At 37.9% G+C, this 22686-nt stretch overlaps 1 protein-coding gene across 1 annotated transcript in view; it reads right to left on the bottom strand.

The window, feature by feature from the left end:
* The window catches only part of SLC2A13 (solute carrier family 2 member 13), a 366627-nt gene that overhangs the window by 74697 nt on the left and 269244 nt on the right, over positions 1-22686 (bottom strand). Inside the window, exon 7 of the mRNA XM_072765569.1 lies at positions 1098-1223. Coding sequence (XP_072621670.1) covers positions 1098-1223 — 126 coding nt within the window. The remainder of the gene's footprint in view (positions 1-1097; positions 1224-22686) is intronic.

Here is a 22686-nt window from a genome sequence, read left to right as displayed (position 1 = left end):
TTCCTCTTGCTAATGCGCTGTATCATAATGAATGGTTTATGAATACTGAACCATGCTTGCATCCCCAGGATAAAAGCCACTTGCATAGCAAAGGAAACCATCAACAAAACAAAAAGACAACCTAGTGAATGGGGCAGATACCTGCAAGTGATATACTTGATAAAGGGTTAACATTCAAGATATATAAATAACTTATACAACTCAATACCAAAAACCAATCTGAAGTTAAAAAAAAATGGGCAGAGCACCTAAACAGACATTTTTCCAGAAGACATACAGATGGCCAACAGACACATGAAAAGATGCTCAATACCAATAATCATCAGGGAATGTAAATCAAAACATGACACAGCACCTCACACCTGTCAGAATGCCTAGTACCAAAAAAATAAGCTACAACAAGTGTTGATGAAGATGTGGAGAAAGAAACTTTGTGCATTGTTGGTGAGAGTGTAAATTGGTGCCTATTATGAAAAACATGGAGGTTCCTCAAAAACCTAAAAATAGAAATACCATGTGATCCAGTTATTCCTCTATGAGGTAACTACCCAAAGAAAAAACAGTAATTTGAAAAGATAGATCTATGCACCCCAATGTTTACTGTAGCATTATTTACAATGGTCAAAATATGGGAGCAGCCCCAGTGTCCAATAATAGACGACTGGATAAAGATGTGGTGGTATATGTACACAATGGAGTATTACTCAGACATAAAAAAATGAGATCTTGCCATTTGTGACAACATGGGTAGAACTCGTATTATACTAAGTGATGTGAGTCAGACAGAGAAAGACAAATACCATATGACTTCATTTATATGTAGAATCTAAAAAACCCACAAATGAACAAACTAACAAAAAAACCACTCTTAAATACAGGGAACAAACTGGTAGTTGCTGAGGGGCAGTTGGTTGGGGAATGGAGGAAATTGACAAAAGGAACTAAAAGTATAAATTTCCTTTACATAAAATAAAGAAGTTATAAAATAGAGAAGTCACAGAGATGGAATGTATAGCATAGGGAATATAATCAGTAATAAAAAGATCTCATTCTGAAATTTTGTTTTATGTTCTTAAGGTATATAAGAGGTGACATACCTGCCCCAGGCTGCCTCATTTGTAGATGCTTTATTAACTGGAACACAGGAGGAGTCAATTACAGTTGATTTGTTCATCTTGTAGCAGAAACCGCAGTCTGGATCCAACATACATTCATTACAGTAACTGTAAAATAAAAAGAGTTTTATCATGTTAAAGACAACTGGTGTTCTTCTACATTTTCCACTGTACTTCGCAGGAAATTTGGTGCCATGGCACTCGTCTTAGCCATGGCAAAGTGACACATGTGGAGGCCGGTGAGAGGAGGAAGGTATTCTCCACCTGACCCTCCCCTAGCTACAGCAACTGCAGAAGCCACTTTGAGATGGAGATTTTGATATGAGACACTGGGTGTAAAAGAACCCCAGCTGCCCCTCAGCAAATAAACTTTTGCTTTTCTAAGCCACTAAAATTTGTTCCCAAAGCACAGACTGGCCCAATTTGACCCAGCTGAGTGGTTCCAAATTGTACCAAAGTATTCATTTCTCTTAACTGTCTGTATTACATACCCTATCTTTTAAAAGTGGAAAATAACATTTCCCAATACATACTGAAATAGAAAATTCGAAGAATGGTATGCTTGGGTGGCTCAGCAGTTAAGCGTCTGCCTTCGGCTCAGGGTGTGATCCTGGGGTCCTGGGATCGAGACCCGCATCAGGCTCCCTGCAGGAAGTCTGCTTCTCCCTCTGCCTATGTCTTTTCCTCTCTGTCTCTCTCATGGATAAATATATGAAATATTAAAAAAGAAAATTCAAAGAATGAAAAAAAATATATCTGAAAGAAAAAAGTTAAAAAGAAAAATACCACCACCCAATAACGGTCCCTGTGAACATTTGGTAGACATCGGTACTTTTAACAAATCTACACTGAGTATCAACTACATGTTATGCTTACTTTAAAATAAGTTGGCATAGGAAAAAAAAAGGCCACCTTCTCTCTACGTTAATTATATCTACTGATTGGATCACAGAACCATAATCAAATAATCACTGCTCACCTAACAGCAGTATCCTAACTGCAGAAAATTCTAAAGAGGCAAAATCCTTTAGAGGGCAGGGTTTTCCAACCTATGCCTACAAAGTACTCGCAAATGTGTTTTCTTGCTGTCAAACTCATTTGCCAGACAATTCTGGAGTCCCTAAAACATGGAAGGCACACATAAGGTGTTGGAGACACTAAAATGACTAGGACAAAGTCCCTACTCCTTGGCCAATAAAAGACAAAGACAGGAACAGATATACAAATAAATAATGTCAGTGTAACAGAAATTAGTGTGAACTACTCTAAGGGCAGAGGCCTGTTCATCTGTCCGTAAGAGCTGAGGATACTTTGGGAGGAGATATTTGAAGTAGATCACATAAAAGAAAATCACCAGGCAAAGAGGTACAGGGAAGGGCATTTCAGAGGACTGTTTATTCTACAAAGATCAGTCATTATAAATTTATTATTTACTGTGTACAAGTAATTATACTATGCGGTGTGGAGGGAGAAACAGGGTAAGTACTATGGCCAGTTATTCAAAAAAGATGTGAATCCTTAAAATCAAAATACTTTTTTTGATTAATTTAACTAAATGGGCAAACACTGCATTGTTTAAAAATAAGATTATCATTTCATCTCCTTCTGTAAGCTTTGCCTTTGCAAACAGCCATCCTTTATTTTAAATAAGACTTCAGACCCCTTGAGGCATAGCTTGGAGATACTGAGGACTCTATTCCAGATCACTGCAATAAAGCAAATGTTACAATAAATGAATTTTTTGGTTTCCCAGTGTATATAAAAGGTAGGTTTACTCTACACTGTAGTCTACTGTAGGTATAACAGCACTATATCTAAAAGAACAATGTGAACATCTTAATTTAAGAATACTTAATTGCTAAAAAATGCTACCATCACCTGAGCTTTCAGCAAGTCAAAATCACTGATCACCATAATAAATATAATTAATGAAAAAGTTTTAAACACCGTGAGTTTCCAAAATAGGACAGATACAAAGTGAGCAAATGCTGCTGGAAAAATAGTGCCTATAGACTTGCTTCATGCATGGTTGCTGTAAAACTTCAATTTGTGAAAAATACAATATTCTGTGAAATGTAGTAAAACAAAGTGCACGAGAACGAGGTATGTCTGTACTAAATGCAAAAGAGAGGCCTTTTACAGCTTCCTGAAAGGTCAATATACTTTAGAGAGGTGATACAGCTAGTAAATATAAAAGTGTCCACATCTGTGATAAGCAAAAAAAACAAAACAGGAAGCATTAGAAGTACTGTGAACTTCTGGCCTTCACAACTAGACTGGGCTAATTTGCAGAGGAAGGGAATTCCTACTAGTACTTTGTTGGCTTATTCCACCCATGTGAGAAAGAATCTAATGACCCTGATTTTTCCAATGGCTTTATATGATATTTATTTGGGAAATGTCAACTTATCCAGTTGTAGAGAAATGACTCTATTTTTTAAAAAATAAGTAATTCTGATAACGGGCCAAAAAAAGGTAATGATGAAGGCTGAGGGGTATGGGGAAACTACCAGATGTGTCAGACATCACAATGTGTCATTCATGATGCTTTGCCTCTTCCATCACTCATTCAATCATCCAACTCTGACCACAATCTCCCATTCTTCCAGCTTGCTTAGAAATAATCCCAGTTCTGCAATGGGGATTCATCCAATACAAATATTTTCTGTTTACTATGTGCCAGGCACTATTCTGGGGGCTGGGACACCTTAGTAAACAAAACAGATTCCTTACCCTTGTGGAGCTATCTTGGTTAGACCTCCTGGTGACCTCTGGATCACTGACCCCTCTACTTGCTTCCTCTACATTAGTTTTTTACTTTCTTTAGTTCTGTCCTTATCTAGCTTCTTGACCATGGGCCTATCATTTCGATATCCTAAATTTCCCCACCCATTTATCTATCTATCTCACCCAACTAGCAAAAATTCTAGCCATATGTGAATGCAAACATTTGCCTTTTCTATGCCTTCCCCACATACCCAAATGCAGTTCAGGGAATCACACAACAGGGCAGATCAGTAGTTCCTTTATAATACACTGCTGCCAGCCTCCAAAGGATCCTCAACGGTCTGACATCCCTAATAACTTTCTCTAGTCATTTTATACATGGACTTTCAACCACCCTACACAGGGACTATTCTTCAGATCTCTAATGCCCTACGTCCTTTTTAGTCACTTCATACTCAGCTTCACCTCACGTCTACTTCACATAGAAAACAGATGAAAGTGGTAAAGATGGTAACTATACTCTCACAGCAAACACAGAAACTATCATACTTTCCCCTGCTCCAGTTACAAAGAGAAATTGTTTTTCTTCTCTATCTGGGCTTTCATGCCATTCCATCTCCTTAGCTCATGTCAGACCCTTTTGTTAACTGCCCCTCTTTCTCTTACACGTCCACTGTTTTAAGGTGGAAGATTAGCTTTTTGATTTGATATTTTTCTTTTTTACTGTTGGAAATTATAGCTATGAATTTCCCTCTGAACACTGCACTGCTATCCTTGCATCCCATATTTGGCATATATCTGGTCTTCATTTTCATTCATCTCAAAGAATTTTCTTATTTCCCTTGTGATTTCTTTGATCCACTAGACTCAGAAGTGTTAATTTTCACATATTTGTCAATTTCCCAAACTGCTGTTAGTGATTTCCAATTTCACTCCACTGTTACTGGAAAACATATTTAGTATGATTTCAGACCTTTTAAAATTTATTGAGGCTTGTTTTGTGGCCTGACAAACGATTTATTCTAGAGAATGCTCCTTGTGTGCTTAACCAGTATATATTCTGTTCGTAGTGCAGTATTCTCAGAATGTCAGTTAGATCTGGATGATTTGTAGTCCATACACTAATCCTTTTTTTTTTGGGGGGGAGGATGTTTTAGACCTCTTTATTCTTTTTTTTTTTTGTTAGTTTAAATTGTAGTTAACATACTGTTCAATACTGGTTTTAGGAGTAGAATTTAATGATTCATCACTTACAACATGCAGTGCTCATCACAACTGCCTCCTTAATACTCGTCACCCACCTAGCCCATCCCTCACCCACCTCCAACAACTCTGTTTGTTCCCTATTTTTAAGCATCTCTTATGGTTTGTTTCCCTCTCTCCTTCCCGTTGCCTTCCAATATGTTCATCTATTTTCTTTCTTAAATTTCACGAGTGAGATCATATGGTATTTGTCTTTCTCTGACTTATTTCACTCAGCAGGATACATTCTAGATCCATTCACATCACTCCATGTGGTGAATATTTCATTCTTTTTGATGGCTGAGTAATATTCCATTATATATACATGTGTATGTGTGTATACACACACATCCCACATCTCCCCATCTTCTTTAACCAGTCATCAGTTGATGGATATTTGGGCTTTCCCTATAGATTGGCTTTGTTGATAATGCTGCCATAAATATCGGGGTGCATGTACCTCTCTGAATTTGTATCTTTGGATCCTTTGGTTAAATAATTAGTACTGTAATTACTGGATCAACAGGTAGCTCTATTTTTAACTTTCTGAGGAACCTCCATACTGTTTTCCATAGTAGTTGCGCCAGTTTGCATTCTCAACAACAGTTTAAGAAGATTCCCCCTTCTCCTCATCTTTACCAACATCTGTTGTTTCCTGTGTTGTTAATTTTAGCCATTCTGTCAGGTGTGAGGTAGTATCTCATCTTGGCTTTGATTTGTCTTTTCCTGATGATGAGTGATGTTGAGCACTTTTTCATGTGTCTGTGAGCCATCTGGGGATGTCTTTTTGGAAAAGTGTCTATTCATGTCTTCTGCCCATTTCTTAACAGGATTATTTGTTTTCTTGGGTGTTGAGTTTGGTAAATTCTTAATATATTTTGGATACTAATCTTATTTATCTTATATTTCATTTGCAAATATCTTCTCCCATTCTGTAGGCTTCCTTTTAGTTGTGTTGACTGTTTCCTTTGCTAGACAAAAGCTTTTTATCTTGATGAAATCCCAATAGTTCATTTTGCTTTTGTTTCTCTTGCCTGTGGTGACCTGTCTAGTAAGAAATTGCTATGGCTGAGGTCAAAGAAGTTGCTGAGGTCAAAAAAGTTTTTCCTCTAGGGTTTCAGTGGTTTCTGTGTCTCACATTTAGGTCTTCAGTCTACTTTGAATTTATTTTTGTGTATGGTGTAAGAAAGTGGCCAGTTTTATTTTTCTCTATGTTGCTGTCCAGTTTTTCCAACACCATTTGTTGAAGAGACTATTTTCCATTGGATATTCTTTCCTGTGCTGCCCAAGATTAGTTGACCATATAGCTGTGGGTCTTGATACACTAATTTTAAAGCATCTTAGCCCTTTGTTTTCTAATAGTCCATTTCCACTTAACTTTGTCACATTTGAGAACTGTCATAATCTAGAACAGGGGTCAGCAAACTCCAGCCTCTGAGACAAATCAGACCACCATCTGTTTTTCCAAATAAAGTTACTGGAACTCAGCCATGTGTTTACTTACTGTCTATGATGGCTCTCAAGTTTCAAGGTGAGCCAAGAAGTTCTAACAGACTCTATATGGCCTGCAAAGCCACAAATATTTACTATCTAGCCCTTTACAGGAAGTTTGCTGATCCCTGATCTAGAACACATACTCTGATCCTCTTTGCATATTTCTCACTCCTTCCCTTCAAGATCTCTCTTCTTCATTCCTAGGACAACTGCTTTTCTGCCTCTGAGACTTTCCACACTCCTTTCTTCCTGATGTTTCAGTCGCTCCTTGGCTTTTCATCCTTCTCTGTCAAACTTTCATGGCGAATCTCCTTAACCACTCTTACCAGACTCTCCAATTCTTCGTATTTCTGTACTTTTATACATCACCTATAAACTTTTACGTTTGACACTTTCCAACCATCTTTCTTCTTTTCTTTTTACCTGTAGGATGCTCAGTACTGGTGGAGAATTAACACAATCAGGTATACTGATAAAAACACACACACTCATAGTATTCAACCGTAGCAGGATGCTAACTGCTACCAGGGAACTTTTACCTGTCCCTGGTCAGTGCTTTTCTCCAACTCAAAACTCATGCCCCTAACACCCACAACTCTCCTCTAATCCAATCTTACTTCCCTATACGTCTTTTAAAGGGTGGCCTTCTTGCTTGCAGTGAAAACTGAAGGGACTTGGTAGGAATGTTTTCAGCTTTAAACGCAGACATGAGCAAAGATCTCATTGGTTATTTTTTTTCTCTTTCTGCTTTCCAACTTCTCCTAGAATATACCACAAATAATGTGCAGGCTCAAGCCTTTCCCTTATTGGAAAAACTTGAGAAGCTGTCCTCTCTGCTACTCCATATTTGCCCTCCATACTGGTTCATGTATGTCACTCAGTAAAAAGAGGCCAAGTATTAAACAGTATTCCATTTCCTTGTCACCACAGAGAATCATCTGGACTTGGAGTTATTCAGGCTTCCAGAAGCAAGATCAAATTTCCTACTGCTTCCTCATTCTTGACCTGTAATTTTTTTCATCATATAGACTGTTTTAATGGCAAAATTCTCCCAAATGTAACAATATTTCTAACTTCAACTTGACATTTAGAAGGTAACACAAAACTTTAAATATCCTGGGGAATCTGCTAATTGACCTTTTACAGAGAGCATGTATCATAACTGGCTCTAACAAATGGCATGAAAAAAGAATAACATCTAGAAATGGCTCTTTTTTATTCATGATTTACTCTTTAAGGTTTTCTTGAACATGACCTGATGAATTTATGTCATGTTTTATGCATATAAAAGCTGAGATCTTAAATATGTTGGCACTAGATCAATGCTTACATGCTTATAAGAATATTCTAAGCACAGATGAAAACATTTTTGTGTGAAAAGCAAACTGGCAAATTAGGCCCCATTTATTCTTGTTCACACTGCGACCTGGGGTCAAGTCCTAAATTCTGGACTTCAAGTTTTCTATTTCAAGATCACATGATCTCTAAGAAACTACCCAGCTGCAAGATTCTACATGGAATAAAAGAAAGAAATACGTCTACATTAACTCTTAATTCTCACAAACTTTAACAGTGTAAAGTATATTATGACATCTGACAAACATATGACATCTCACAAATATTTACTCTTGCATGCTGATTTCAAGGGCAGAAATTTTAAGTGTGCTCTACCTTTAAAAAACTCTAAATTTACAAAATAAGGTATTTCCAAAAGGACTGTGCTTTATAGAAGGAGTTGCTGAATGAAATAAACAAAATGAGGATTCCTCCATGTTCCAAATTTCAGACAAATCAATATGTAGCACAGTTGGTGGAGACGGCCTTCCTCTTTGTTTTGTGCACACCTCCATCATAGAACTCCAATGCTCTTTACTGATGGGTTTGCAAAATAGACTGTGAGAACTGTATCCCAAGGGAAAAGACCATGTTTATCAACAATTATCTGCAACACCCCATTGTAGGCCGGTTCCTTAAAACATGTTTATTGAATGAATCAAGGCATGACAGCTCTATAAATCAAGGCATCACCGTAGATTCATTAGCCTGTTCAGCCCATTTATAGAGAGTAATTCTGGGGGGGGGGGGTTTGAAGTGAAGATCTGAGTCATTTTTAGAATGAAATATAAAGAAGGTAAATCTAATTGCCAGAGGGTACCTTAACCTGAGTGGTTTTTAAACTGCTAGAGGCTAAAGCTGACATTTGTAAACATTCAGTCCACAACCCAATGAAATCGGTTAGTAATTTCGATAATTCACTTTCAGAAACACCAGCTAGAAGGGCTAATTTCCTTGAAGCCTGAAGAAAAAAAAGCAACAGCAAAGCAAGAGAGGGCCCTCTTTTAAATCACATCCTACGAAATTTCTTAGTAATAGGACATTATGATATTTAGAGAGAATATTGTGGTAAATAAGCATGGCCAGAATTCATGCTATTGTTCTTGATTGTAGATACTTTCACTTGGGGGAAGTTAAGATAGCCAATGATGCCACTCTTCTAGAAATTGCTAGGGGGACTGAATGCAGAGCATACTTGACACTCAAACAACAGATGGGGAAGTGAATCACCTAGATAATAATCACTAGACCAAACAGTTCATTTCTTGCTGGTTGAAGGGAAGGAAGATTTAAGTTTTCAATCTCTGACCTTTCTAGAAAGGCAGAAAAATAAGTGTTCACATATTTAGAAAACTGGTCCTGAAACTTTAAAGTAATTGTTTCCAATTAAAGTAAAAAAGATCAGAATAAAAGGCAGCTGAGTGTCTTCGGGAGAGAAAGGATGGCCTATTTTCATTTAATCAATTGTTTACATGTTTCCCATGGTGCCAGGGGCTTAACCGAGGGCACCTTCTTTTCTCTCCTCAGCAAATCTTTAAAAAATTGATTTGGGTTAATTTAGAACATTTTTAGTTTCTCCTCTGTGAAGTCGAGTGTGAACTCAGTCCTCTAAAAAATGGTCCATTTGTTTTTAAGTATGTGTCATTAAACCCAATGAGATGGAGTATTAAGAACAGTGTTTGGTGTGAAAATGCCTGTCTGGCGTGGCCTGGCTTGCAGAAAATCAGCAGTGGCAAGTGCAGCTGCTCGGAAGATCTGCTAGCACAGGCCCACTTCCATTCTCTGGGAGGAACCGTGTTCACTCACTTGTTCCTCATGCCTGAATTTAACACCTTGCTTTGTGCAATCATGTCACTCTGAGTTCTATGACAGCTACTCTAAACTTTCCCCACCAACCCCTCCTCACTCCTAACTGCCCTGCAGCTTCTGGCAGGTGACCTGGAACCAGATGGACCAGACAATACCCTTACCGGGAGCGAAGGGGGCAGCCTGTTCTGCTTGTAGCCCTCTGCACGACTGGGATTCTCCAGGAGTACTACAATGAGAACCCTGAGACACCTGCCTTTCTTGGCCAGGGTGTGGATATCAGGTGACTCCTCTCCTTTATTTGGACTGTGTGGGTAGGGGACTCGTGAAAATTAAAAAAAAAATTCTGGGGGACATAAGTAATTGCTTGGAAATTATTTTAAAAAGCTGGGGACCTACTGGCACTGACTTTATGAAACAAATCATACCTCAGCACTCCATTAAAGCTGCTGAGACTGCCAGTGATTTTCTCGTTGTTAACTCTGGGCACTTTTCTAATCTTAATTTATTGTTCTCTGATTTTCCTACAATGTTTCCTCTTTTCCTGGCATTTCTCCTTACCCTTTACCACCACTCCCTTTATGTTTCTTCCTTTCCTTAGACTGCTGTTTCTTATTCTTCCCCTTCTTGGTCCTTTCTACTTTGCTTCTGTTCTTGGCAATGTCCCTTCACTTTGTACACTTTTGCTGGGAAGCATCACCCTTACGTGACATTCACGATCACTGACATGCTGAGACTCCATGACCTGTTTCTCCCATTTGTTTCTCTTCCCTAAGTTCCAGGCCTGTACTTCCAACTACCAAATTTTCTGGATGTTTCCTAAATACCTCAAACACAACACATCGAGAGCTCAACTTTTGGGCTTCCTGTCAAACCAACTGTTCTTTTGAGTTTCACAGTGTAGAACTCTGAGTGTGCTCAAGTCTATCCCAAAAGTGTGTGTGTAGTGTCTCTGTTCTCCATCCTTACCACTTCCCATCTGAGCCCTTCCAACAGTCTTCTATGTCCCCCTGCCTCCAGACAAGTCCCACAAATCTCCCTGATCAGATCTCTCTCCTATTTAAACCATGTAATAGTGTCTTGCTGTCTGTATGATGGTTAAACTCCTTACTATGGCACACTCTACCCTCTTATCATGGCAATCTTTTCTTGCTATTTCTCCCCAGGTGCCATAGGCTCCAACCAGTCCATCTGAACTGCAGGAGTCAGAGCAGAACATGCTCTTATGCTTTTCATGTACTGCTTTCTCTGGACAATTACTTTCCACCTATTACTTCTTACCTTAACACATTTACTTCAAGGCTCACATCTGGCATCACCTTCTTTGTAAAATTTCTTGACCTTAGCAAAATCACCGTGCTGTCAGAGGCTCACAAAAGTCTACTATAATTACTGCCCATCTCATCCTCTCTCTAAAGGTTTATAATGTGTTTGCTTTCCTTTACTGCACTGTGACCTTCTCAAAGTAGAGATTTTGTCTAGTACCTCTTTTATTCATAATGATTTCTATGCTTCTTGATAGATAAGTGTTCAAGAAACACTTGCTGAACAAGTAAAGTGAAGAATTGAATGTCACTTATATTGACAGCGGACTTAGTAATTCTCTCTGCAGTGCTGTTAGAAAAGTTATACCTTGTTCCCCATATGTTGGTTCATGAGATCACAGGGTTGAAGCTTGAATCAAGCTGTGAATTGTTCCTTGTAATTCGTGGCTCTCTGATCAAATCCATACACAAATGGATTTTGGAACATAGTCATATTTCTCATCTCTTCCCCTTAGAAAGTGAGGCTAAGAATACAATGGATTCCTGAGGTAGATGCAAAAAAGAATTCACAGCAGTCAGGCTTGCATATTAAAGCAATCACAGGGCAGCCCGGGTGGCTCAGCGGTTTAGCGCCACCTTCAGCCCAGGGCGTGATCCTGGAGACCTGGGATTGAGTCCCACATTGGGCTCCCTGCATGGAGCCTGCTTCTCCCTCTGCCTGTATCTCTGCGTCTCTCTCTCTCATGAATAAATAAAATCTTTAAAAAAAATAAAAGCAATCACAGGCTCTTGCTCTTTAGTATACTATTAAAGAGGGTGAATTTAACCTATTTGTCAAAGTAACTTTCCTTCTTTACCAATTTGTCAGATTAGCTTTCCTTCTTTCCTTCCTTCCTCTCTCCCTCCCTCCTTTCCCTTCTTTTTAACATTTTCTGGGATTTTAGGCTCTAATTTCCTATAACCCTCTAATCTTTTATGAATTCTTGGACTGGTTCTCCCACTTTATCTCAGAAAATCACACAATAAATTCTCTAAAGGGGAGATAAAAAGAAGATAGCTCTATCTGTTATGTCTGTCACCTTCAATAGGGCTAAGTATTTTATATTACACTACATGAATCTTTGGCCAACATAGTTAAAAACACAAATCTCAACTTCAATTTTGCAAATATAAAATGACATTTATGTGCATATGTTTGTATATGTACATGTGTGTATTTAGGTGAAGAAATGTATATATGATACCAACAAACATACACATTTACATACAACTTTTTCAGTCACTAAATTGAGAGTAAGTATACAGTTTTATTTAATTTACTATCATCACCATGTGAAAACTCTTTTATATGAGACATATATGTCTTTGTAATTATATCTGTATAAACATTGATATGTCTCTAAAAAGTTGTATAACAATACTCCTGTTATGCATTTCACTAGTCACACTTACCTGACAGGAGCTGCTAAAGCTACCTCTTATATTTATTGAGAACATGTTAATATTTCAAGGCATAGGGCGGATAGAGGGTTCCTTGTTAACCTCACAGTTTGATCACAGTGACAACTATAAGAGCATTACACTGAGGGATACCTTCTCTGATTAGCATTGGACATTTTTAAATATAATAGTAAATCCTTAATAGTGAGCACCTCATAAGTATCTTTCCAATCATAGAAACCATAATCATAAATATTTCCCTCTTCTGAAACTTTTTAGAATTAGAAAATAAAAGTTTAAAAGTCAGTCAGGGTATCCCTTTTAGAAGACATAAGATTCTTTGATTTCTCTTTCTGCAGCTTCATTACTGGTGTATAGAAATGCAACAGATTTCTGTGCATTGATTTTGTATCCTGCTACTCAAAGCAATCCATGTATTCAATTCAATCCCTATCAAAACACCACGAGCATTTTTTTTACAGAGCTAGAAAAAAAATCCTAACATTTGTATGGAATCACAGAAGACCCCAAATAGCCAAAGCAATCTTGAAAAAGAAAAGCAGAGTTGGAGGCATCATGATTCTGGACTTCAAGCTATATTACAAAGTTATAATCATCAAGACAGTATGGTCCTAACACAAAAACAGACATGTAGATCAATGGAACAGAATAGAGAACCCAGAAATGGACTCACAATTAAACTCTGACAAAGCAGGAAATATACCCAATGCAAAAAAGACAAGTCTTGCCAACAAATGGTGTTGGAAAAACTGGACAGCAACATGCAGAAAAATAAAACTGGGCCACTTTCTTACACTGTACACAAAAATAAATTTAAAACGGATGAAAGATCTAAATGTGAGACAAGAAGCCATCAAAATCCTAGAGGAAAACACAGGCAGCCATATCTTTAACCTCAGCTGAGTAACTTTTTACTAGATATATCTCTGGAGGCAAGGGAAACAAAAGCAAAAATGAACTATCTTCAAGATAAAAAGCTTCTGCACAGAGAAGGAAATGATCATGACTAAAAGGCAACCTTCAGAATGGTAGAGGATATCTGCAAATGACATATCTGATAAAGGGTTAGTACCCAAACTGTATTAAGAACTTACCAAACTCAACAGCCAAAAAACAAATAATCCTGTTAAGAAATGGGCAGACGGCAGAAATTGACACTTTGCCAAAGACGACATCTAGATGGCTCACAGACACATGAAAAAATGCTCAACATCACTCATCATCAGGGAAAGCCAAATCAAAGCCATGAGATACTACCTCATACCTGACAGAATGGCTAAAATTAACAACACAGGACAAAAGATGTTGGTGAGGATGTGCAGAAAGGGGAACCTTCTTGCACTGTTGGTGGGAATGCAAACTGGTGCAATCATTGTGGAAAACAGTATAAAGTTAAAAACAGAGCTACCCTATTGATCCAGCAATGGCAAAAAACCAAAAATACAAAGGGGTCATATGCATCCCGATGTTTATAGCAGCATTATCAACAAAGCCAGACTACGGAACAGCCCAAATGTCCATGGACTGATGAATGCATAAATATGAATATTACTCAGCATCAAAAAGAATGAAATCTTACCACTTGCAATGATGTGGTTGGGCCTAGAGTGTATTATGCTAAGCAAAGTCAGTCAGTCAGAAGAAGATAAATACCATATGATTTCACTCATATGTGGAATTTAAAACAAAGCAGACGAGCAAAGGAAAGAAAGAAACCAAGAAAGACTCTTAACTATAGAGAACTAATGGTTATCAGGGGGTCTAGGGGGTATGGGTGAAATAGGTGGTGGGGATTAAAGAGTATAATTATCATGATGAGCCCTGAGTAATGTATAGAATTGCTGAATCACTATATTGTACACCTGAAACTAATATAACACTGTATGTTAAACAATGGTGGAATTAAAAAAAATAAACTTAATTTAAAAACCCCAAAAGAATGTGTATTCTGCAGATTTTAGATGCAATGTTCTATACGCATCTATTAAGTCAATCTGGTCCTGTTTAAAGCCAACGTTTCCTTATTGATTCTCTGTCTGGATAATCTATCCACTTATGTTAAGTGGGGTATTAAAGTCCCCTACTATTATTGTATTATTATCAATTTCTCCCTCTATGCCTGTTAATTGTTTTATATATTTAGGTGCCCCTATGTTGGGTGCATAAATATTGACAAATGTTGTATTTTCTTAGATTAATCCTTTTGTCATCATGTACTGCCCTTGTCTTTTGTTACAGTGTTTGTTTTAAAGTCTGTTTTGTCTAATACAAGTATTGCTACCTTTGCTTTGTTTTCACTTCTGTTTGCATGGAATCTTTTTCCAGCCCTTCATATTCAGTCTGTGTCTTTGGATCTGAAGCGAGTCTCTTGTAGCCAACATATAAATGGATATTGTTTGGAGGTTGGTTTTTGTTTTGTTTTTAAATCCGTTCAGCTACCCTATGTCTTTTGACTGGAACATTTAGTCCAATATAGACTTATAGTATTTGTTCATAGGTATGTACTTATTGCCCCACTGGGAAGCGGGCCTGATGTAGGGCTTGATCCTGGCACTCCAGGATCATGACCTGAGCCAAAGGCTGATACTTAACTGACTGAGCCACTCAGGCACCCTGAACCTATCTTTTTAAAATTCTTTTTTCTTTGTGCTGTTTGAATGGGTGATTTCCACTATTCTGTCTTCCAGATCACTGATCCATTCTCCTATATCATCTAATCTTCTGTTCCCTCTAGTGTATCTCTCATTTATGATATTCTTCAGCTCTGAATGGTTCTTATGTTTTCTAAATTCTTACTGTGCTTTTCCTAAGTTTGGTGAGCATCTTTGTGACCATTACTTTGAACTCTTTGTCAGATAAATTACTTATTTCCATTTCATTAGGTTTTCCCCTCCCCTGGGGTTTTACCTTTTTCTTTTGTTTGGAACACGTACCCTGTCCCCTCATTTTGTCAGCAGCTCTGGTAGGCTGGCTGGAGCTCAAGTGAGCAAGAGCTGGGGATCCTGGGGTATATCATGCTGAGATGCCTTGATAGGACAAGGGGAAAGGGGAAGGGTAGCTTGGGATGCACTTTACCAGGGTTGCCTTAGTGGGACAGCTGGGACTGGAGTAGGTATAAATCAAGGGTGGGTCCTGAAGTGTGCCACACTGGGACCACATTGGTGGGATGGTTGGATCAAGTGCAGGCCAGGGAACATGCCAAAGTATACCATACTGGGACCTCCCTGGAAGGATAACTAGGGCTGGTGTGGGCTAGAGGTCTGGGGTGTGATGAGGAAGCCCTACAAGTCAGCTAGAGAGCCTGGAGCCTTCCCCTGCAAGCTCTTCAAGATGGAAGGGAAATATAAAAAATGGCTTTTACCAGTACCTCTGACCCTAGAGAGGGTTCCAGTACTTCCTCACCCATTTGGTGAGTGCTTTATGGTTAGTAAATGGGTTTTCTTTACTTATAGTCTAGTTGCCTTTTAAACCACTGTTTTTTTATTTGTTTGTTTTTTGCTGTGCTCCAAGGCAGGGAAGTCTGCACATGGGCCACTCAGTGATATTCCCCACCTGTTACAGTTTGTAGTTTTGGGAGTAGAGTTCCTACATTTCTTTATATGGTCCCTCTATCATTTGTTGTGCAGAAGCTGTTCAGTCAGCCCTGAGTTCTTCAGAAGGAATTGCTCTATGTGGAGGGGTATATTTGTTGTGTCCATGGAAGGAGGTGAGTTCAGGGTTTTCCCACACTACCATCTTGGATGGTTCTCCAACAATACTGCTTTTTCTTTTTTATAAACAATTACATAAATTCATGACTTTTAAAATAAAAAAGAAAAATGAAACCAACATATATAAGTGGTTACAAATGATTTATAGATTATATGTTTAAAAAGGGGAAATCAATTTTTATTCCGAATTAACTTTTACTGTTTTAAGTATCACAAAATGAAATTTCGGTATATAGTATCTGCGTTATTTATGAATGCACAGTCACATTGACATTAATATATTTTTGTGTACACAAAAAATAGGTTGTTTTATAGTGAGTACTTAGTTTTTTTAAATCTATTTGTGGAAACACTTCTTAAAACTGCATCTCTTTTGCAGACATATTTTTGTTCATTTGTTTTGATAATTGATGGTCCTATTTTTTTTTTAAAGATTTTATTTATTTATGAGAGAGAGAGAGAGAGAGAGAGAGAGGCAGAGACACAGGCAGAGGGAGAAGAAGGCTCCATGCTGGGAGCCTGATGTGGGACTCAATCCCGGGACTCCAGGATCACGCCCTGAGCCAAAGGCAGGCACTGAACTGCTGAGCCACCACGGATCCCTGATAATTGATGGGTCTAATTAAGTATTGCCCAAATACCTCCTTATGAACCAGGAAAGAAACATGGTGACCAAGTCAGTTATATATTTTTCATCAAATACTACAACACTTGGCACAATGCTTATCATATTTTAAGTGATTCCTATGGAGACAACAAAATCAGAAGGACAAATATATTTTCGCTTATATGGATTTGCTTATAAGTTCTTCTATAGTTACTTGGGGGCACTTTTTTATTTTATAGGAAATGATATGTTTGAATGTCAAGGACAATATGAGTCTTGCCTGCAGAGGGAGAAAAACAATCAGCTCGCAGAGCCCCAGAATGATGTGTGATTTGAAAGCTGTGCTGTGTGACAGAGATGAAATGAGATAGCACAGAAGTTATCTCCCTGGATATCATCATGTCTTCTGACAACTCCATTTAGGGTATTCATGTGCTCTTCAAAGTAGAGCCTGTTACATTGACAGAATTTCACAAAATTATAAAAAGTATTGAAGGTGGATGAAACCAAGAGGAAATCAGTAAAGTGATGCTGGGGATAGGGGCAAAAATACTAATATCAGCACACAAAGACTTTTTTCTTTAAGAAAAATACTCAGGTTGTCTTGTATAATTCATCTCCATAACTATAGGAGGAAGCAAGGAAGAGAAGAGCTTTCACGGTCTCCATTTTCTCATCTGAGTGTTCAGATACAGCCTAATTTGCCTAAAGGATATTTCTTTGTAAGTGCATTTCATTTATATTTGCTTCTAAATTACTTTTTCCATATTTATCTATTTGTGTAACAGAGACTTAAAAACAACCAAACACCCAAACAAACAAAATACAAACTACAATTTAACTTGGATTAGATACATTTAAAACTTAATAGTTCAGATCATTCTGCTCTCAGGGAACCCAAGATTTGAATTGTTTAAAATATTATAGAAAGATTTTACTTTATCTTAGCACTTGCTTTTATACCAAAGATGTTCTATGATGATCCTTAAAATAACAGGAAAATAATTTTCTGAGCTGAATAAATGTAGGTAAATGAAATAAATGCGCAAAATTAAAAACACACACACAACTTCCCTAAGTCCCAAAGGGACTACAACTCACAAAAAAAGATTTTTCAGAAAAAGTATCTCAGTTTTAGTGAATGAGTAAAAACACAGCAATTTTTAGACCTACTGGTCTTTGATCATAAGAAATAAGGAATTATTATTCACTTCCCAGAGGTGTGTGACATCCTCTCTGGGCAGGTGCATCCAATTGCTTAAGTGGTAAATTTCAGAATGAAGAGTGTAATGGTGTTCTTAAAGAACTGCTCTTAAAGAAAAAAGCTCTTAACGAAATAAGAGCTGTGTTTCTAAAGCCCAGTTCTAGTGTCTGCTAAGCCATATGATCTTCTAATGTTCATTTAACTTCTTTAAGCCTAAGTGCCATTGGTAAAATGGGGGAAATCATATCATCTGCCTCAGTTTTGCTAAAGGAATGGGAAAGAGATTCCATGTAAAGCTCTCAGCACAGTGGTGACTATTTGGTAAATCGTGGCTACCATGACTATTGCTTTTGAATAAGCATAAGCCATGACTTCCAGCTTATGAAGCCAAATACATAAAACAAATGAGAGATTTTAATGATTCTTTCTCTCTTGCAAAAGCTGGAGGGCCATATTTCTTGATACCTGCAAAGTTTACCTTAAGATTTCTAATCACTATAAATTATAGAGAACTAAACCATGAAAATGGGTAGAGCTCTGTTTAGTTAATTAATCCATCCTTTCTGCTGTCAAATAGAACCACTCATAAATATGATGTCTCTCCCTACCGCTGTATCAAAAACTACTAGTGGTCTATCCTTATATCTATCCTTTGATTCCTCCTTTGTATGAGAATCTGATTCTTAACTGGGAACATTGTGGTCCCCTTCTTCTTTCAACTGCTAAATAAAAGAATACATTTCCCAGTCTCCATTACAAGTAGACATGGCCAGGAACTAATTCTGGCCCAGGAGAAATACTCTGTGGGATTTTCAGGAAGACTTCAAAGGGAGCTGATTCAGCTGGGAAGCATTATTCCTTCTACATTTTCCCCTTATGGCCTGTTTCAGACATGATGGTAGACCTCCTGCAGCCATCCTGGACCATCCTTGTGAACTTCAGAAGAATACTTACTTGTGTTGCTAAAGCAAAAAGACAGGAGCCTGGATCTGATGGTCTAGTATATTTTCTCTAAATTCCCTGCCTTTGAATGGATTTTACACAAGAGTAAAAGAAATTTCTTTCTCGTTTAAGCCAGTTATTTTGGGTTCTTCTGTTATATACAGCTAAACACGATTCCTAATGATACAAGAGTATTTTATCAGTGCCTAAATGCAAATTTTTATTCACTTCTGAACATTCTCTGAAATATCAGCTTCTGCTCAAGTACTAACATTTCTCGAAAAATGTGAAACTTGAGTTGGGTTCAAAGTGTAAATAAAAACCAACCTAACACATTGCCAACTTTTGACAAGGGGCTTTGTTTCCTTAAGAGCTGGCATAATAACTGGAAAATGGTTAGTATTCAGCAACATAGGCCAATTTTTTTTAAAAAGTGGGAAAGAGTGGGGGATGCCTGGGTGACTGACTCAGTGGTTGAGCATCTGCCTTCGGCCCAGGGCATGATCCTGGGGCGCTGGGATTGAGTCCTGCATCAGGTTCCCCAGGGGGAGCCTGCTTCTCCTTCTGTCTATGTCTCTGCCTCTCTCTGTCTTTCATGAATAAATAAATAAAGTATTAAAAAAAAGTGGGAAAGAGTGTGTGCATTATGATTGAAAATCAGTAATGCTGGTTTTCCCAACAGTCTCAATTAAGGTCTACCGGTGGGTAGGGTATTTAGTAAGCAAGCTGGTTCTTTCAAGCTATGTGGGCACTATAAAAGGTGACCTAAAAACATCTCAGAGTTCATATTTCACTCCATTAATCTCACTTACCCACAAATGGCTGAGCCTCCACGGTGGGGCACTACTCTTACGTGTGAAGTTTGAGCTTGGTAGTGGTGATGATGATGATGATGATGATGATGATGGGGAATGCTGTAGCTTGTCAAGGTTATTTTTCTTTGTGATTCTGTCTTTTGAGGTGCTCATGACTATCTATCTTACCTCAGCACTTCTCTGATTGAGGTGGTGAATTGTTCCTTTGTGACTCTTCCTTACAGGGTAAATGAGCAGTTAAGCTTCTTTTTTTAGCACTACAATTTCTGTTGCTCCAATTTCTCTCTGACAGGATAATTACTAAGTTTGTTTCTCTTGGAGTCTCAGAGATTCATGTTTATTTGAGTTTCATTTATGTGTAAATTTCTTAGCTTTTTCTAGTATAGGTTCAATTTGTTGCTTTTTGTCTTTTAATACTTTAATCTTCAAAGATCTTGTAGATTTTAAGTTACTTTCAGAATTATATAGCCATTCCCTTCTTTTTGTTTTCCTGGTTAGATTCCAAGTCTCTGTTGATCTTTTAGGAAAAATATTCTCTCAGAGGAGTATTTTTTTCCCTCTTCTAATTATTAGTATATGTAATTTTACTTTACGCTGGCACTTTAGAATCTTTAGATCCTTGTGTTTTCCCACATCTTCCTTGATAACTCAATTCAAACGGAGTTTATCAGAACAAAACAGACAAATGCTGAAAGGCAAATGCAAGCATCTAATGAAATGGAAATGAAGGATCATCAGTATATATCCAGGCTTGATGAGCAGGTTACAGGGTACTGCAAAGAATTTGTTTGAGAACCTTCAATTTGCTGAGGCAGGCCTAAGATTGACAGAAAAATCTCTTACTGGATTTCCAAATCGGTTTATGTAATTAGTGTAGTTACAGAAGAAAACATGCAAGTTGACATCACAGACATGCACACATCAGGTCTCACTACTTGGTCAGATTAGTAAACAAATACCTTATGATGTTAATTGCCAGATATTTTTAATAAAGGAAGCAAAGTGTGGAAAAAGAAAAAGAGAAGGAACATAATTTCTGCTTTCAAGTTACACATTTCTATTTGGGAAGGCAAGTCATAAACACTGGGCATTGAAACTCCATTAACAAGTAACATTATAAGTCCTTCCAGTTACCAAGATCTGACAATATCTCATCCCTTCACTTAAGATCTTAATTTAGACTCTTAAAGGTTTGTTCTTTTGCCATTGCTACTTTCCTGCCAGGAAAATCTTTGTAAAATACTAATCTTATAATAATATTCTTATTAATATGGTCTCACAAATTTTTTTTTTAAAGAAGATTTTTATTTTAGAAAGAGACAGAGAGAGAGTGGGGTGGGGAAGGAGGACAGCGGCAGAGGGGAAGAGAGTCTCAACCAGACTCTATGCTGAGTGCAGAGATTGAAGCAGGGCTCGATCCCATGACCCTGAGGTCACAACCTGTACTGAAACAAAGATGGATGCTTAACTGACTGTGCCCCCCCACTCCCACCGCCAGGCACCCCTTATGTATTTTTTTTATATGAGAGTTTAAAATCCTTATTTCCGGTACATATGACTTCTTCTAATTTGAGTTCCCAATGGGCTGTCAGGTATATTTCTCCCCATCTCCTATTGTAATTTATAACCCACTCCATGTCTCCTGAATAGAATTATAGGCATCATCTACTTTCTGAAAATCTGCCTGAAGTTCAATGCCTAAAAGTATGAGAGACATCTGCCAACACAGGAACTACCACTGGAGCCTTCCCTAGAATCCAGAGGCACTGACAGTGTCTTCTTTCCAGAGGAAAGGAGTTAAAAAGATGACTGGAAAACCCAGCTCTTTAAATTTTTGAACCAGCCTATGACAGACACCTGAAACAGGACTATGGGAAGGGTACCAGAGGGCTAAGGCAATGGGGTCGGGAGAGTCACTATCTTCCCCACACACCATAGCGAAGGTCTTACTTAGCTGCTCTCCTCCACAAACTCTAGGGACCCCTGGTGAAACTGGCCACATGTTCATCTGTCTAATGGAAGCCGGCATGGGAAGGTGATTGGGTCAGGCCATGGCAAAGGATGCTGATGATGTTGACCTTGATTACAAGCAAGCCCCCTCTGCTTGAAAAAGGGAGAAAAGAAAGGGACAGGAGACAGTTTTACACCATCAGAGTTGGGAACCAGTGCAGCTCTGCTGTGAACAGCATAAGCAGTGTTAAGAGCTCTCAGGTCCCCTTTCCATGGCCTACACTTCTTTTGTGCCTTGCCCTGCCTCCCACGACAGAGTTTAAAATGACTGCTCCTTGGGTCATCTCCAAAAAGTTGGGTATATAAGGCACATAGCTTAATGAAAGAAAAAATTGGATTCTGTGAAATTGAGCATCTGAAACTGGAAAATATACTGTACTTGTAGTTTCTAGAAAATATTAAGATTCTCCTTGTTTCTACACACATGCTATTCCCTTTGTCTGGAATGCTGTCTGCCCAGCTTTGGAAAATCTTCCATATTATCCTAAAAGTCCATTTGGCAATGCATAGTGATTGGAACCAAAAAAAAAAAAAAAGAGAGTTGTTATTATAAAACATAATTAAAAAAACATAATTAGACGAATGACTCTTTACTGAGTTTCTCTACTGCACAGATAGTATTTTTGAACAATCTGGGTATTAAGTAAAATAAGGTAACCTAGAGATATTAACAGAATAGGCAATTACAATACTAACTCTTCTTATAAGACTGACATGACACCGTAAATACACATAAAAAGAAAAGATCATGCTGGAATTCCAAGTACAAAAAGTAGGAATATTAATTTAGCATGTTTAGATTCCTGGTTTATTCTTATCCTATATAGTAAATCAATACGCATACCCACACTCAATATGAGAGATGAAAAGAAAATTAATAAAGAATTATATCTGTGTCAACATTATTACATGCTAATTGCCAGGAATTTATACATTCATTAAATTTTAGTCTC

Source organism: Vulpes vulpes, chromosome 8 (genome assembly GCF_048418805.1).
Source record: "Vulpes vulpes isolate BD-2025 chromosome 8, VulVul3, whole genome shotgun sequence".
NCBI classification, from domain to species: Eukaryota; Metazoa; Chordata; class Mammalia; order Carnivora; family Canidae; genus Vulpes; species Vulpes vulpes.
This window is presented reverse-complemented; position numbering and strand designations above follow the sequence as displayed.